The sequence below is a fragment of the Vanessa cardui genome, chromosome 11 (genome assembly GCF_905220365.1).
Source record: "Vanessa cardui chromosome 11, ilVanCard2.1, whole genome shotgun sequence".
NCBI classification, from domain to species: Eukaryota; Metazoa; Arthropoda; class Insecta; order Lepidoptera; family Nymphalidae; genus Vanessa; species Vanessa cardui.
In genome coordinates this window covers 11,449,160-11,467,642 of record NC_061133.1, presented here as the reverse complement: position 1 = coordinate 11,467,642, position 18,483 = coordinate 11,449,160, and the positions used below count along the sequence as shown (strand labels likewise).

The following is an 18,483-nucleotide window of genomic DNA, read 5'->3' as shown; positions in this document are numbered from 1 at the left end:
GACAATACAGTATACCTATTTGTGTTTAAAGTTTGTCTTATGTTCTGTAGTGAAGGAAAACGTCGTGAGGAAAACTGTCTCTGTCAAATTTCATTTAAATTCTGCTTATGTTGGTCATTTGTGTCCATCTGCACTCGAGAGGCGAGAGGTCGCCCGGCTTTTGAATTACGTTTTGAATATACTATAGCTCTACACAGATTTAGTAGTTTAAGTACTTGGACCATTGAGTCACCAAAGAATTAAGTTTTATTGTTCTACGCGTACAATCTGTGGACCAGTAACAGTGGGTGTGCTTACAGTGATCTGCGTGTCCAGTAAAATAACTCGCTAAGGATACAACTACCTTGTGGCAGTGCATCGGTGATGATGGCCAGTGGTACCTATTGGACATATGAGTGCTAAGTATTATGCATAAAAATATGCCTTACCCGCAAGTGTCCATAGCAGCCTAAACTCTATCTTAAAGTTAATACTTAGATGCAGATAATACTTAGATATAAATCTATAATGATGTGATATTGGATTAGTTTGTATATTTCATTAAAATTGAGATAGTTATACTAAAACTGTTGTATACCAAATAAAATTACATGGGTATTCAATGTAATTATTACTAACGCTATATAGACTTTGTTTAAAAGAAATGTTTATTATAAATATTTAGGTTAGGTTAGATTTTTTTCCGGTTCACTTAGTATAATCACTTAGTATACAAGTAATAATAAGTACCTAATCATTGCATGTATTGTACAGTATGACTGCTTTCTGTGATAAAATGAAAATGAATGTAGATAGGTATGTATGATAGCGCCTATACGCTAGACAATTATTAGTATTATAAAAGATACATCAACTGAATGATGTGCATCAATTTTATTATTGAAAATGTCTATAGAAAAAGATATACCTATATATAGGACGTCTATAAGAGACGTTTTTTAATAATTATTATAAATTATGCGTAATTAAAGGTAAAAACGTAACGATTTATTTAAGCATTTTACACGAAGCATAAAATAATAAAGAATAAAATTTTAAATTATTTTTTTTTTATATACATAGGTGGCAAGCGACAGGAGTCTCACCTGATGGAAAATGACTACCACCGCCCATTGACATCTGCAACACCAGAGGGCTTGCAGGTGCGTTGCCGGCCTTTGAGGAAGGAGTACGCTCTTTTCCATCTTATGGTTCCCATGTCGTATCGGTTCAGAAAAACACAAAGCGGTTGTGCGAGGCAGAAAATGTCTAAGACATCACGCTGTTGTGGATTTTCGGACATCAAGGTTTCGGACATCATCACCCGCACGTGAAACATTCCCCGTGAAAAATTCGGTAGAAGATCCAACATCTCTACGCAAAGCCAAAGGATCAAGGAGATCAGAAAAGGCATGATCGTTGAAAACTCGAGCCGCTCTACGTTAGATACGGTCAAATGGAAGTAGCTGATACTGAAGAGCACCTGCCTAGAGGTGAGAGCAGTACTCCATGTGAGGCCGAATTTGCGCCTTGTAAAGTTTTAGGCGATGGGCCGATGTGAAATACTGTCTCGCCTTGCTGAGCACACCGAACTTTTTTGAAGCCAATTTGGCTTTACCTTCTATAGCGGCAATCGGTGTGTTCTCAAATCGTGGAGATACGGCAAATTAGCGGTTAACGCTCAAACTTGCGTCTTTTTGGGGTTGAAATGGACTAGCCGGCCCCAGTTTTAAATCGAGACTTCGTTTAACGAAGACTCGATTTCAGACACAAGTTTATTCCGGTTTTCTTTGACGTTCTCCCGAGAAATATTCTTAAACAATTCGTTTACTGTAGGTAGGTAGGTACAGGCCATAAGGTTATGAAATTCCCTTCCAGTAAACATAAAAAGGCTCCATCAAATTCAGCTTTTAAAAGAGCCATTAAAATTATTACCTAAACAATAATTTAAACGACTTTAACTAATTACCTTTATATAACATTTATTATGTAATTTTATGTATTTTTATACCATTTTATTATCTTAAGTATGTATTAGTGTGTAAATATTTGTATGTAAGTTTATGACTACACCGCCTACGCCGATGGTTTTAAAATCTCCCACTGATTGGGTTGTCTGAAAGAGATGGTTGTACAACAATTTTAATCAACTTTTTTTATTTTCTATTTTTGTATTTTATTAATTTTGTGTTACTTTCTTGTTTTTTGTTTGAGGTCTGCAATAATGTACAATTCATTCAATCATTCAAGTATTAGCGCGGCCGGTGTATAAGGTGTACTCAGGGCCGTAGCCAGAATTTCGTTTGGGGGGGGGGGGTCCGGTTCGTGCTCCAGAAAAAAAGCTACTGGTTTATTTTAAATGAAGCATACATATATTAAAGTTATACATAATTTATACAAATGTATTTAAAAGACAACCTAAGACATTTTATGTTAAACGGGGCAAACGAGCAGGAGGCTCACCTGATAGAGAGTGATTACCACCGCCCATGGACATCTGCATGGTTTGCAGATGCGTTGCCGGCCTTTCAGGAAGGAGTACGTTTTTTTTTTTAAGATTCCGAAGTCCTTATCCGTTCTGAAAAACCTTCGGCGAAGGCTGGTTCAACAGACTTGTTGTGCAAGGTAGAAATTATCTTAAAAATCGCGCTGATGTGGATTTTTAAACATCAAGGTGGTGCGTGTGAAGCTTTGAATTTTGACGAGATGTCCGAAGGTGAAATCTGAATAAATCCTCGGAATATTTCCCGTGGAAAATTCGGTAGGAGGTGCACAGTGATCCAACATCTCTACGCAAAGCCAAAGAATCAAGCAGGTCCGAAAAGGCTTGATATTCTATAATTCGAACCGCTCTGCGTTGGATACGGTCAAATGGAAGGATCTGGTAATGGGGAGCATCCGCCCAGAGGTGAGAGCAGTAATCCATGTGGGGTCTATTTTGCGTCTTGTATAAGCGATGGGCCGACGTGAAATCCTATCTTGACTTGCTAAGGACACCGAGATTTTTTGAAGCCAACTTGGCTTTGCCTTCCAGTTGACCGCGGACTGACCGAACCAGGCTTGAATTATCCACGTCAAGTATTCCGATACTAGGTGTGGCGGTTATAGAAAACTTCTGAAATCGTACAGATACGACAAATGATAATTTTTTTAGCAGTAAACGCGCAAACTTTCGTCTTTTTGGGGTTGAAGTGGAAGTTTAGCCGAAGGTCCGTAGCTACTAAATGAACCGGTGAAGGCAGGGAGCCGCTCTACTTCCCCGTCATCAGATATGTTAATGAGTAATAAAGCAATCATATATGGACTAAGTTTAGCCGGCCCCAGTACGAGAATTTGTATAATGAAGACTCGATTTCACACACAAGTTTGTTCCGGTTTTCTCCAGCCGGTGGCCGGTGTCTCATACACGGGCCACTTACGGTGTCTACGGCACTCTCATCTTCATAGCAATGAATGTTACAGTAGTCATTGATATGTAGAAAAATCAGAGTTGGTGATAGACCGCAACTTTGTGAAACACCAGCATTAACGAATTTTAAATCAGAGCATTCACCGTGTATAACGAATTTAATGCTCCGATCTGCCAAAAAGCTTAATTTCCCGGAAACCCGTTGAAATTATGCGCTAATACCTCCTCCTTGCTCGAAACTGCTTCTGGCCATCTATGAGTAAGGTAATCTAGAATATCATCGACTGAACGCCCCCGACGAAAACGAGAACTAGAAGGTGATGGCTATAGGCCTATAATTGATTGGACGGGTCTGGGCGGTTGCCCTTTTTAGGGATCGGACGCACCAAAGCAGTCTTCCAGGAGTTACTCAATAAAACATACAGGGTTATAGGTAATTCGAGGTATTTTCGTTAGGAGGTGATAGGGGTGACTATTTGCAATGTTTTAACCCCCATATGCATCATGCAAAAGTGAACCGTTTTTGAGTTATCACGTTATTCAGATTTTTTTCAAAATTTGTCAAAAATGTAACTTCAAATATTTATTTAAAAAAAAGTATCGTTTAAATCAACTTTTGTTTTCTGATTTATAAAAAAAAATAAACACTGGAAAATTTTCAATATTTAAACAATAATTATCGGTCCAAATTTAAAAATGCGGGATGGAAAGCACAGCATACACAGCATGTTCTACAGTGAATAATACAGGATTCTATCTTTACTATTATCTTCACGAAGAAGTCCCTGAAAGGCGAGTTATATATACTAGGGGTGTTAGGGAGCTCCGTAACCGTAACCGAAACTATCGGATATCCGATATAAAAAATCATCCGTAACCGTAACCGAATCCGAAATTAAAGTTTCGGATAGATACTCAATATAATCATTTATATTTATTTTTATTTTAAATAGCTGTAATAATTTCTCACAGACTGATTGTAATTCCTGCCAAAAACGAAATAAAACTACTTTATTACCTATTTGTATTTTGTATTTTACTTTTTAAATTCCTTAAAAATATAATATCCATAACCGAAAGTAACGGATAATCTGAAATAATTTATTATCCGTATCCGTAACCGTATCCGGTATAATAATCATTCCTATATCCGTATCCAATCCGTAACCGAAATTTCATATCCATAACATCCCTGATATATACGATAACCGTGACTTTTCTTGACCTAGCGAAAAAATTTCGGGGGATTTGAACCCCCAAAAACCTCTGCCGACGGCCATGGGTGTACTGTCGTCTGCATAGCAATGAATGTACCCATTTATTTATAGCTGATGATGAATTTGGTTTTTCTAAAGTTTCTGCTTCTATGGACAATGAGTCCAATGAGAACTTTGCTTTCCCCGGAAACGTTCTTAAAAGCAGAACTCTCATTTGATATCGCTCGTCGCCCGTCGCTCGCGCACAGTGTGCAGAGGCCATTACGCGGGAATAAGAGAAATTGTTCTTTTTTACTTTTGTCATTTGTGAAATAAAATAAAAAGTTGGGATGATTTTATTAATTTTTGCTTACGCTAGTTGGGGGGCCCGTATAATTGATACGGCAGATACGGCGGTAGCTACGCCCCTGCCAATCATTTAAACTATAAGATGCAAAAAATCGTCTTTTTTTCATATGGTCGATTTAGGCCACATCGTTTAGTTAATTTATCTCTATCAATGAAGTAATAATTGAATACTTGAGCTGAGATGGACCAGTAGTTAGAAGTCGTGCATCTTAACCGATGATTGCGAATTAATTAATTAATTAACTTAATTTGTGTTTATATTTCATCTCGTGCTCGGCAGTGGAAGGAAAAGATTGTGAGGAAACCTGCATGTGCCTAATTTCATCGAAATGGTGCCACATGTGCATTCCACCCGCATTAGGACAGCGTGGTGGAATATGTTCCAAACCCTCTCCTTAATGGAAGAGGAGGCCTTATCCCAGCAGCGGGAAATTTACAGGCTGTTACTTGAGTACTCAAAGATGATCGAGGGCGAATGTAGATTACAGTATTATTAAGGGTATTACAGGGTCCAAGATCAATGTAGCTTTACCATAAGGTATTAAGGTACTTATTCGCTATTTGGCTTTCACGCACATCCGCAACTCCTTCAACAACTGTCCAGTTGCAGTCCCGCTACAACTAAATCTTAACTCTTCTCATTTGAAGGTGCGACGGAACTCTTGATGCACCTCCAACTAGTATTAGGTAGCTCTATTTCCGTCCCTACGTCTTCCACCTAAACGAGGTAAGCAAAGGACCTGCCATCACGTTCATGTTCATTCATTAAAATAGCATGATTAACCTAATCTAAGGCCTCACTGAAATCTGTATAGCTTCACTAACCCATACTGTTCAGGTACAAGATTGTTCAAGTATTAGGCATAAAAAAGTACTTAATATTTGTTCTTCCTTCGAGGTCCGACTTGCTGCATACCAAATGTCAATAATAAGAAGATTAAATACGTTACTTAAATAAAACAAACGATAAACAATTTGGTATTGTGAGTATAATATAATAGATAATGTGATACTGTGTAAATGTAGCGTATTACATACATAAAATATAACATAAAACAACAAAACACATATAAATAAATATAAAAAAAACTTATATCCACCCGAGCGAAGCCGGGACGGGCCGCTAATGGCAACAAAAATAAAATATATTTTAAGCATATTTACCTTTTTAATCTATAATATAAATAACTAGCTTTTTATTTTTAAGAGATGTGGAATAAAGCATAGCAACCCTAATATTTTATTATCTGTAGACACTCCACTGAGAATTGTGATGGTTTCGTCATGAAAACCAATCAGAAAAGTCCAAGCAGACAGTGAAAAATGTCGGCGTAGGTGTAGTCGTCCTAAAGTTTTTACTTTTTATCAGGCTAAGCGCGGGTGCATTACATTAACAGTTGTAAAATATTTAATTTGACCGTATATCTTTTCGTTACCCAGTAATTACATTATCCAGGTAAATATTACTAAAGCAATAAAAAACAAAAAACACTTTCTCTCACTTGACAGATGATCTGTTTCCAATGTTTTTTTTTTTAATTGTAAATAAAAACAAAAATATTGCTGTGTAATAGAAGTTCTATTTTTTGCAATTGCGTTCGAAATTGTAGGATTGTGCCACAATGTAGTCGTGTCAATTTATAGATATAATTAAAATAGTCATGTAATTGTCCATTATGACGAGTGCGTATCGAAAATTAAACGACGATTTATTTTTGCGCAGAAATGGGCGATGAAATGGACCCGTGCGAATGCCTGTGGAACCATGAGTTGGCAATGCGACGGCTCATCTCGTTGGTGAGTCGATATTATTTAGTGACCTTGTATCATATTTATCAACATAATAGATTTACACGTCCGCAATAAATGTTAACTTAGAAAATGTAATTGGTTTTAAAACCTATATTTGTAAAACATCGCTTTAATATGAAAGAATGCATACATAATACATGTTGCCTTTTTTATCATCACTTAGTTAATCATACAATTAATGTAGAATTGAATATTTATTAGTTTTATTTAATCAATTATTTTTAAGTAAAAAACAAAAATAAGCATTACTAAAACACTGGCATTCAAACTTCAGTCTGATTGTATTATAAAACAATTAGTTACACAAATCAAAACCACAAGCTCTTATCAAACTCTATGCCAATTATTCCAACTTGTTTAATCATTTTGTTTCAACGACGTATTTCAACAACATACATTGTAGAAAAGTAGTAATGATTTTATATTTAAATAAAACTGCTATTTTAAAAAAACTGAAAAACTACTTCCTTCTTAACAGAATCTGATTACACATTTAAGCCTTGACTTTTAATATGAAAAAAAAAACAACATACAGTAGTCTAAGTTAAAAATTAAATAAACTTATTTATAAAATACATTTAAAAATTCTATAAAATAATGTAACATGGGCCAAAGTTAAATTACACTGTCTATCCTGCATATTTATCAAAAATTAGAGAGAAATAAATTCATAAAAAATGTCAAATTTAATAAAAAATTGTGTCAGATTTAGTATTATTTCTGTAGACAAGTATATTATCTGAGGGTGTTTAAAGGGGTACACAATGCATTTGATGCCCTGCACAGTGGAACTAACTAAGATTACTAGAAACTCAAAAGACTATTATCGTCTATGTTAGGCTATGCACTTATAATAAACACTTGTAGCAACTGACACCAATAAGTCCCCTTCTCGTCTGAGAGGAAGGCCAGTCTTTAGCTTAATATGCGTATTCCTGTTACATTTGATTTAAAAGAAAACCTTCTTTTACCTTTTGCATAGGACAACAAAGTTGATAATTTGAAACTAGTATTACAAGTTAATTAAAATAAATTAGGAGAGATTTTAGATAATGAATTAGGAATTATTAATAATTAGAAACCTCAGTCTCATTTAAGGGTTTTTTATACTTTGTTTATTTTTCAAAGAATGTTTCTAATTACTACATAATATGTAAGTTGACTACTTTATTAAGTATTACATTGTTGAAAAAATTGTCAGTGAATTTGCATCAGTTCAAACTTTCCAATATTTGTATATGTGTTACCATTTACCATCCCAACCCTTGCCAGTTGTAGTAGGATTTGTTTGGCTGTTATAATTATAAGAGATTTAATATACTGCAATATGGTAGATTTATAAATAATTTAATTTCACAATCGCAGCTTCGCCAAGGTCAGTCATACTGCACGGATAATGAATGCCTGGACGAACAAATGCCAGGGTTGCCGAGACCGGAATCTGCAGGCAACAGTTTTCTCGTCATGTTCTTGATGATGGCACTCGCCGTAGCTATGTACATGATGCGCCCGCGCCGCAACCAGATAGAGGACGCCGCTAAACCGATGCCTAATTCTCAGGTTACATTTATATTTCTTTGTATGTGCTAAATCTGGTGATTATTATTACACGTGATTACAGTGAAGAGCGTATATTGCGATATATATCACGTTCAAGAGGGTTTTATGTTTTATCAATGCAAAACAATGAGTGGATTATTTTAAAGGCTTTAAATAGATAGGTACATATATATTTTTGTTGTGTTTAATACAACTATTATTTAACGGTTGAAATAATTTTAAAAATTTAAGATAAGGTGTATTTTATAAAAATATCACATTAACAATGATACTCACAATGATATTCTAATAAACAGATATGTTATATCCATACTAAACAACAGAAAAAAGTGTGCCGCGCCGGGGACCGTTTATTTTAGTTTATTTTTACATTTCGTTAAAAGTAAAAAGTATAGCTTGATAAAAACAATAAGTAAAAGTGATATGTAACTAGATGTTTTAATTACGCAAACCGTATTACTACGTAATTATGATGTATTATAACGTATTACTACGTAAAACAATTAAAGGCAAAGGTCCCAATTAGGATGTTTTCTAGTCTTCACTTTATGCACGTTAATAACATATATGTTTACTACAACATCATTGGATACTCATTATTTGTTATATCGCTCACAATTAATACATCCATTATTAAGTTCTCATATGAAACTCAATTGTATCAGTGTAATAACATGCACCACGGACAAAAGTGTCTTTGATCTTAGGTCTCCTTTAATACTGCGAATCATGGATGAGCCATGGATAACACTTCACTTCTTGCAAACCAGTGTCTGTGTCTTAATATCAAATAACCACACACGAAGTTAAAAAAATTACGACGTGGTTGTTAGAATTAAGTTGGAATTGCTGTAAAAAATTCAAATAGATTTGCAATGTCTAAAAATGCAGTGTTGTAGTAACACGCTTGCCAATGCATTTGTGATGGCTTGACCGCATTTGACTGATCTTCCTTTTCCATATTTAAATATCACAAATTGTTGATACCAAATATGTATAATACTTTTTTTTTAATATACTACTTACTGTCTTATTTTGTATACATCTCTTACCAGGACCGAGATGGCGCTCCACCTACGCCTCCAAGAATTTAATAAATACTGGCAACATTCTTCAATTTGTCTGTTCAAGAGGATAACTCGAATCCGTATGTATAAAACATAAACCAACATAATGGATATAAACAATAATTAATATCATATTTATGTAAGTATAGATAAGATATATATATAGTTATATTACATATTATAGTAGTAATAATAGTTCATTTTAAGATGTGACATTTTTACGACACCAATACCTTATAAAAAACCGTTTAATCATTCCATGGAGAAAGCGATTTATTGCCAAGATCGAATATGTTATTTAATTGTAGGTTTTTATCTATTCGAACTTTATCTTTAAATTCAATAGAATACAAGAGATAATTAAATTAAAAATCCAGATAACTATTAGGTGTGAGGATATAAAAACCACAATCTGTAACACTTACAACTGTCGATATTTAAAATCTACTCAATAAAGTAGTATAAATAAAAAATAAATAAGAACTCGTGTAACTTGTTTTTATTAAAATTACTCAAAAGTGAGATTATTACGATGTTTGTTTGCATTTTTTGTTAAATATATTAAAATCAAATAAACATATATTAACTTATTAAAATCGTTTACCAATGTTTGTGTTGGTGCTAATATATAAAAGAGTTTGCAAATAGATTTTGAAGTTTTACATCGCGTATTCCAGAGACATTTTTGAAAACATCACAAGTATTTTAACCGGTAAAAGGTAACGTTTTTAAAACAACACCCAGATCTGACATTTAAAATAAAATTTGAATCTATGTTTTCGGATGTATTCTCCTTCAATTAGTGTTTTTATGGCTGTCATAATGGACTAATGACATTCTTTTTGTTGTTTAAATTACCAGATTATTGGTCTGGTTCAGCTTGTGATATTCCATTAATTTTAGTTGTTTTATTTTGGGTTGGGTTTCGAATTAATAACTTTTTTCATTAGATTAATTTTTGCTTCCACTTTTTATTCTAATGGCAACAATCAAGATTGTATAATATGCAAAGTAATAAATATGACACATAATATTTGGTTGTTTCATTTGCTTTTAACAAACCTTATGAATATGATTTTATTCCCTTTAAAAATAAGTTACTTAAACAAATTTGAAACAATGAGCACAACAAAACTATAACATGTACTTTTCTTCGCCACAGTTGTACTTTTTTGACACTATATATATTTAAAAGAAATCTTATTTTCAAAGATTATAAAGCGGGCAATAAAGCAAGTGGTACACGTACCATTTCAAATATTAAATTATTACCCAGGGTACAAAAATATTTAATATCAACCTACAATACGTATTGAGCATAGAATAAGGCTTATACTATTTCTACACAAATATTTAAACTAAAATATGCTCTGCCTCCCTCGTTTTAAGTGCATATTTTTAATTTATAAAATAAAAATATATCAGTTAATCTTTTAAGAACTATGATAATAGGCTTATGCTTTCAACTAGCGATCACTATGCTGGTGTGTTCTACAAGTTAGATTGTTATTTACTACTTAAATCCGTCAAGTATGAAACGTCGAACTTAGCCTACTGTAATCCGTGCGCGATTTTAATCGAATGCGACCTTTTGAAACTGACCCACTTGCCGTCGAATCATAATTGAAAGCAATCATCAACGCGGTCGCGTCGATAAAATCGCATTGATATCTGCTAAATGTCACCTTTTTTATGATTATGATTATTCAATAAATATGTAAGGGTATTAAACCCATCTTAATAGAAGGTTCAGAGTTTACAAGAAACATAACTCTGCGCGTGGCACGCTTTGCCCTTGATGGTCTAATCATCAACCATCGGTGTAGCATCCCAAAAGGTATCTTAGAAATTGTTCTGGAGACGGTACTATTTTTACAAAATTATCTTGCATACTTACATCTAGCCTAGCATTCATATCTATATAGACATTATCTACTAAAATAACCCTTAATTACAAGCTCCGTAGTCTAAAACCTTTTGTTTCCTATGCTAACATTTCTTCGCTTGAAAACTGTCGATTAGTTGTAGTTATCCTGTATCCCCTATTATCCGGTATATGACCATACAGTACATACAAAGCTCATTGACGTTGTATATCCTCGTAAATGTAGATTTTTAAACCTTTTTGGACTTACTTTCGATTAAGCTGTCATGTAATTTAGTGAGGTACTCCTCAAAAATACAGATTGCAAGGAGTCAGCGACGCTACTCTATAGTTCAATAAATTCGATCATCCGACACCGTCTTGCAAAGCGTATGTACGAATTCCAAGGCGATAACTATATTTCGAAAAACGTCCATTCCATTTTGACAGTATATGGACTTAATTAAACAAGGTCCTGCCAGAACATTTTATCACGAACTCTGACGATATTACTCCAGTATGACAGCATTCCGTAATTAAAAGGTGCCATTATTATGAACGCAACATTTCTTCTAATATTAACATTTTGAACACAAAGGTTTTAAAAATAATAAAATGAGATAATAAATGCAGCACACTGCCGCTATGAATGAAGGTTTTTATATGTACTTGTGAGTTGACAACAAAGAACTAAAGAGATAACATGTAATTACCCTGTATGGGCACTTATTATTTTAATCAAACGGTAAATTTCAATTTTAAGCATAATATTGATTTCTTGGGAAATAAAAGAATTTGAAAACAAAATTAATTAACAATAAAAGTGTGAAATTAATTGAAACATATAAAACGACATAATGGTTTTAGACGATTGCATTTTTCGAGACTGTTACCTGCAAATACTAGCGCAGCTATTAGAGACACTTTGTTTTGAATTCTTAATATATTACTCCCTTTTTGAATCCAGACCATTTTTTTTAAATGTATATCTTTTTTTCAAACTATAATTTTACTGTAGTGCTTTTGTTTTATATACAACGAAATAAGTCGTTTTTTTAATATAGTTATATTAATGTCCTCCACATTATTTTTAACTCTCAATACACCACCTCGCATAAGGTGGTCTTTTATAATCATGAATCCTGTATCATATCAACGACAGATTTAACTTTCTTAAGCAAAGTACTGATTTGCTTAAACTTACCAGTTGAATTTGGAAGATTTTCGAAATTAATAACATCACAAATATCTTTAGAGAACTTATCTTCACTAGGTAATTTCATGTACGTCGAAGCGACATTTATAACTGGTGTACCATATTGTGTGGTTTTGACTTGACCTGCCTTTGAATTTGGTGTTTTTACGCTCTTATCTGAGTCATTTGTTTGGGATACTGAAGGGCTGGGAGTTACTTCATTTTCTTTTGTATCGTTGCATTGCTTTATAATTTCCGTTTCAGTCTCAGATTTAGATAATTTTGAAACTTCTATAGTTTTTGAAGTGTGTTGCTCATTTACGGCATCGTCCTTGTTAATATTACGTTCTGTAGTAACGTTTTCATCTTTGCCAATACTTTGCTGAACTTTTGGAAAACTTTGATCTGTTTTTCTTGCTGGAGAAATTGCAACCTCATTCGTTTCAATCAAATTCTCAGTTACATCTACTGACGATCGTTGTTTTCCGGGGTCATTATTTCCATCATCTCTGTCAACTTCTTTCTTAACGTCATTTTGTTGTTCCTTTTCTACCGATCCCTTCGAATCTTCGATTTCTGTAACACTAGAGCTATCAGCTTCACTCACGCTTTCCTCAGTTTCAATTGATTCTGATAGATCAATAGTTGCTTCGACAACTGGTACGACGTCAGATTTGAGTGCATTCAAAAGAAGTCTTTTCTTTTTCTCTAAATCATCAAGGGTTGGACTTTGACGACCGCTGCTTGTTGGCGACATAGACTGAAATATTCAATTAACAAATAATAATAGCAATTCGTTAAGCTAATGGAAAAGCGGTATTTATGTAATAACTTACACTTACATCAAAATCTTCATCAATGGTGATCAAATCATCTTCAGGCACTGGTATGTCATTCACTTGTAGCACTTCTATAACTTCCACGTCGCTGGACGTCTCCAAATCTATCTTTTCGTTACTTGAATGATCTTTCTTACTATTAGATGAACTTCTGCCAGTCTTATTATTGGGTGATTTTGTTTTATTACATTCTTGCTTTTCTGGGCTAGTTGATGTTTTGTTATTGGATGGTTTGTTAGGTGAAATAGATTCAATTTGATCGTCTGGAGGTGGCAACGGTGGTGGAGGTGGTGGAGGCTCTACCGATGGAGGTTCTTCGTCAGGTAAAGGAGGAATTAATGGGAATACTACCTCTGAAAAAACATGTAAAATATCTTTATAGTTCTTAAACTTTACGCAAGTACTTCTTCTCTTGATAGCACAAAAAAATACTTAATGTAATAATAAAAAATCTAAATACTTTTGTGTCAGACCCAAGATTAAAGAATAATTAATGATTTAGAAATGGTAACTACAATAATGACAATTTTATTTAAATATACTAGTCTATTTTGAAATAAAGACTATTTAAAAATAATTGGCGGTCCTCCCACTTTTATCTTAAATTGTCAATAGACTCGTATGATACACAAAGATATTTGGCATAAACAAACCGTCATCACTGTCCAATTCCATTTCAGCCTGTCCCTGCAAGGAGGTATTATTAGATGTTGGGAACAGTAGCAATTTCTTGCGCTTGTATGCCTTCACGGCATTTGGGGCTAGTGCCTGTAACATCATCATCTTGCTGTCCTGCTCCGACATGGGCGGTAGACCGAACAAATGTGCTTCCTGTGAAATAAAAGTTACATCTATATTTGTCTATTAATTAGCTAGTGTTAAGATAAATCGAAATAAATGGTGATTCCATCGAGCTACCGTAGACATTGCTAAAATGAATAAAAATATTACTGCAGAGAGAAAATTTTTCTTTTAAATAAATATCTGCCCATTCATATGTATATCTAACCATGCAAAGCCATCATCTATTACATTGTAATAAAAGTAATTATTACAAATAGAAAATATAAACTTAGAGTCAGAGAGAGATATCACATTATTTGTGGAAGTAAAACGAATGTTATTGTTTAATCTATTAATTTAAATATAGTTGCCCTAGTTAAAAGCTTATATGAAATTGTTAAATGGATATAATTAAATCTTTATCACTTATATGTATGATAATGTCATCTGGTTTATATTTCCATGCCAGATACAGTCAGACTATGTTTGCGTAATGTGTAAATCTGTTAGTATGGTTTCAAGTCACATGTCTGTGATGTAGCCACTTACTGAAATTTAAATTTTATCTAATTTTTTTAATAAGTGTTTTAATGAATACAAAGGGTTTTAATCTGTTACTGTGTGATATATTATAAATGCTATGTTGTGATATCTCAACTTGAAGATAATTCGCCAAGCTTAAGCTTAAAGCTCTGATAACATAAAAAGACTAAACCACATCCAGTAATTTTTTTACATGAAGTAATGCTTAACCTGAAGTTAGTTATGCTTATATTAAGTTTATAATTCATTTATACTCAGAATTACCCTTGTAAAGAAACCATGAGTCAAGAACACATGGTTTCTTTACAATAATTCAATATCGGATATATAATAGGCAGAATGCCTATTGCTTTGGACCAAAAAAAAGTACTTCCGTTTGCTGGGAACCTTCTTCTTAAGAGGTCTTGTGCTTTTACCCATTCAAAGAATATTTATGGGTTAAAAAAATAATGTTTTAAATACTGTCACATTACAAAGTTTTCTATGACAATTTCTTTTTTAAATTTCCATAATCTTATACTAAATTGTTGCAATTTTGTACATTTCAAAATATGTGTAATATTTAATTTTACCTCTACATACTGCGAACTAGCAGAAACGTTGAAACCGGGAAAGTCTAGAATCTTCTTTATATCAAATTTATCTTTAGAACCTGGTTCACAAACTTCACCTTCCTCTTCTTCGGGATCCAAGATTGCAGTACCCTTAAGATTTAAATAAATAAATAAATAAATATGAGACAACATCACATACATTACTCTGATCCCACTGTAAGTAGCTGAAGCACTTGTGTTATGGAAATCAGAAGTAACGACGGTACCACAAACACCCAGACCCAAGACAACATAGAAAACTAATGGTAATCTACATCGACTCGGCCGGGAATCGAACCCGGGACCTCAGAGTGGCGTACCCTTGAAAACTGCAAAAAACCAGTGTACACACCACTCGACCACGGAGGTCGTCTTAAAATTAAATTTAATGTGAATAATGGATTTAATACATTGTGTATAACATATAAATTATTTATAGAATTGTATGCTTACAAGAATTAAACAATATAATATATAAATAGTATTTATACACTAATTTAATCATGAATTAAATCAAATATACTCTTTCTTGGTCATCACGTAAGGTAGTTTTTAATATCAAGTAAATTATGATTTGTTATTTATTTTTTTCAGACATATATAAAAATGTCTTAAGCCTTCAATAAATAATATATAAATATCGTAAAAAGTTTATGTTAAATGCTTAAAATAAGTCTGATTAGTTGACTTTTCTTTGTACTTATGTGTAATTTGAGAAGGTAGATGAAAATTGACTGAAATATTGTATGGTCTGTAATTACTAAAAACATAAACTAATAATTAGTATTTATGTGCATACACACAGATGTAAGAAAACATTTTGAATGGTAAGTCAGTAATTAATCTTACAGTGGAGTCAAACATTGTGATCCCAGAATGCGATATACGAGCCTCTTCTAACCATCCAGGCGGGTAACCCAATAACCTCATACGATAGATATGTAAAGGCAGTTCATATCTCTTCAGTCCCAATGCATTTCTCAGTGTAGATGATATCCTACCAGGAACTAAGTGTCCATACTTCTGGTCATCTTCCACATGGTAACGTCTGTAAAATTATTATGTATAGGGTTCATTTAGGACACAAGTCTAGCAAAGTTATTAAAACATAATTTATATACAAAGTTTTTTAATTGCTGTTTCATCAATCATCATCCAGTGTTTGTCTTTTCCTAAAATATGGCACTAAGCTTGTACTTCAGCACTTCTGGTCTAGTTTGTTGAAAACCTGTAATTAATGCCTTGACACACTTTCCACTCAAGAATATTCAGCCTACTGATTGTCTTCTCTTCCTATTGGTAACATTATGACTGGTTGTCAGTTATCCACTGTAGTTTACAAATTCATTTAAATTGGTTTGAAATTCATTAACTTTAAAATTATTTACACATTTAACTTACCCCACTTTAGCAGGAAAAGCTTTCCTGTTCTCAGCTATTCTATGGTTATCTCGGGGTAAGGGGCATTCTCTGAGTTGGTGTTCACCATCACAATTGAAACATATTTGTCGCCTTCTCAATGACACCGGGGGACTTTCTTCTTCAACTGCGTTTGAAATGACTGATGAATTCTGCAATTTTTTATAGAAAGTATATTAGTAGTAAAAATCAATGAATATTTGATCTAGTAGCGAGTTTAAGAAGCTGAAGATCCCAAGTTCCATGTACCAACAACAGGTAGGCTGAATAAACAGTCTTGAAAGCTTGAGAAAACATGTATACCAATTGATATTTTTTATATAAAACATTACAATACATTATTTATAAAATAATACAATAAAAATTTTGTAAAAACAAACTTCCTAAAGTGAGACAAGACGCAATACTGTTTAGTCTAACGACAAAAATTAAATTAAAACGAACTTAAGAGCTTAAATAATCCATAATATTAAAAATAGATTTTAAACATCAACAAAGCCTTCATTAGAAGTTTGGCAATACAATTAAAATTAATTTAAATATTGGAATATTGTTAAACTGAATAAAGAAACATCAATGCCATTCGCAATGCAATGCAATTAAGCTAAAGCAAACTGCACGGAATATTTAAAAATTAAGTTTATTTATCTTTATTTTGGAATTAAAATGCTCTAACTCTTAAAAATCCTAGTCATGAAAAAGTTGAATATTTAAATGAGTAACTACTTATCTGATGTACATACCTGACTGTATTTGGGTATTTCTATATGCTTATCATCACAAGGCTCTGTGTCCACAAAGAACAAACCATCATCTATTGGATTAGATATTTCCTCTTTATTACAGTCCTCATCTACCAAGTCCTCAGGCCAAATATCCAGTTCATTATCAGATTCATGTGTATCATTATTTTTTTCATCACTCCTTGATTTTAAAAGGTTAATCAGAAAGCCTTTTATCTTTTTTTTATATACATGAGCTAATTTTTTGTCCTTAAAACGCACTGATATTAACGGTGTCCTATTTTCACAACCGACAACACCCAAATCGCTGTTAGAAGCTGGTGAATCAACAACTATATCATTGTCAAATATTATAGTATTTAAGCAATCTTTTCTGGGGTTTCGACAATTATCTATTTTTGATTGTTTAATGTGTATGTTATTAGAGTCACTTTTTACGTTAAAGTTGGTTGTTATTAATGTTTCTTCGGAAGGTATTTTCCCTCCATTATTAACTTTGCTTTGCGGATCTACTTCTGAAAAGATTTCTTCAGAACTATCAATACTAATAACTTCAACACATTCACGGTCACCTGTAGTTTTATTTTCGCACGTTTTCTTAACGTTTTCAGTTCCTAGTCGACCCTTTTTCGGTTCTTTAGCATCATCGTCACTACTTATTTCAATGTCATCATTATCTAATTCAAAAACGATATCATTAACGCCTGCTTTTCTTTTAGCCATTGTTATAAATGATATGACATATACAATCAAGTCAAATATAATAATGAATTAATAAGCATACTACTTAATGTATTGAATTTGAGAAATACTTCACATTTCTATTGTGATTTTTGACTTGTGTTTAAAAAGTCACTTTCCTCACAATAACCCACAGAGTAGATAACTACTACGTTTTACAATAGGTAACCTATTATAGCATATCAATGAATGTCGAATGACCATAGTTGACAGATTATATTATAAAATATTTATAGTAAAAGCCCAAAAATCGATTAAAAAATAATTACGTATGATATTAATGTAACCGTAACACTGTCTTATTAGTTGTGTAGATATAAATATTTAAACGGATTTATAAAATTATCACTTAATAGTAACGGTTTCAGATA

The 18,483-nt window shown here is 33.1% G+C and overlaps 2 protein-coding genes across 3 annotated transcripts; one reads left to right on the top strand and one right to left on the bottom strand.

The window, feature by feature from the left end:
- Positions 1-6,210: 6,210 nt before the first annotated feature.
- Positions 6,211-10,425, top strand: LOC124533928 (small integral membrane protein 14). Its single transcript, XM_047109524.1, has 4 exons — positions 6,211-6,409; positions 6,677-6,750; positions 8,131-8,325; positions 9,381-10,425. Exons 2-4 carry the CDS (start codon positions 6,679-6,681, stop codon positions 9,417-9,419), a joined length of 306 nt encoding a protein of 101 aa, XP_046965480.1. The 5' UTR covers positions 6,211-6,409; positions 6,677-6,678; the 3' UTR covers positions 9,420-10,425.
- Positions 10,344-18,280, bottom strand: LOC124533927 (zinc finger CCHC domain-containing protein 8). Of its 2 annotated transcripts, none has more exons than XM_047109522.1 (7): positions 17,372-18,280; positions 16,611-16,780; positions 16,059-16,257; positions 15,189-15,320; positions 13,944-14,121; positions 13,288-13,643; positions 10,344-13,211 (listed from the first exon to the last, which is right to left on the bottom strand). In XM_047109522.1, the coding sequence occupies exons 1-7, from the start codon at positions 18,092-18,094 to the stop codon at positions 12,390-12,392; spliced, it is 2,580 nt and encodes an 859-aa protein (XP_046965478.1). In that variant the 5' UTR covers positions 18,095-18,280; the 3' UTR covers positions 10,344-12,389. The 2 variants fall into 2 exon arrangements, with proteins under 2 accessions (XP_046965478.1, XP_046965479.1); XM_047109523.1 differs by having other exon boundaries at positions 13,294-13,643.
- Positions 18,281-18,483: the final 203 nt, after the last annotated feature.

Excerpts from the sequence above, each read along its gene's own strand:
- LOC124533928 (XM_047109524.1), top strand. The coding sequence starts at position 6,679 with ATGGGCGATGAAATGGACCCGTGCGAATGCCTGTGGAACCATGAGTTG. Across the intron at positions 6,751-8,130 it reads TGCGACGGCTCATCTCGTTG|CTTCGCCAAGGTCAGTCATA; the intron begins GTGAGTCGATAT and ends TCACAATCGCAG. Across the intron at positions 8,326-9,380 it reads AACCGATGCCTAATTCTCAG|GACCGAGATGGCGCTCCACC; the intron begins GTTACATTTATA and ends ATCTCTTACCAG.
- LOC124533927 (XM_047109522.1), bottom strand. The coding sequence starts at position 18,094 with ATGGCTAAAAGAAAAGCAGGCGTTAATGATATCGTTTTTGAATTAGAT. Across the intron at positions 16,258-16,610 it reads GCTTTTCCTGCTAAAGTGGG|ACGTTACCATGTGGAAGATG; the intron begins GTAAGTTAAATG and ends ATAATTTTACAG. Across the intron at positions 13,212-13,287 it reads ATGAAGATTTTGATGTAAGT|TCTATGTCGCCAACAAGCAG; the intron begins GTAAGTTATTAC and ends TGAATATTTCAG.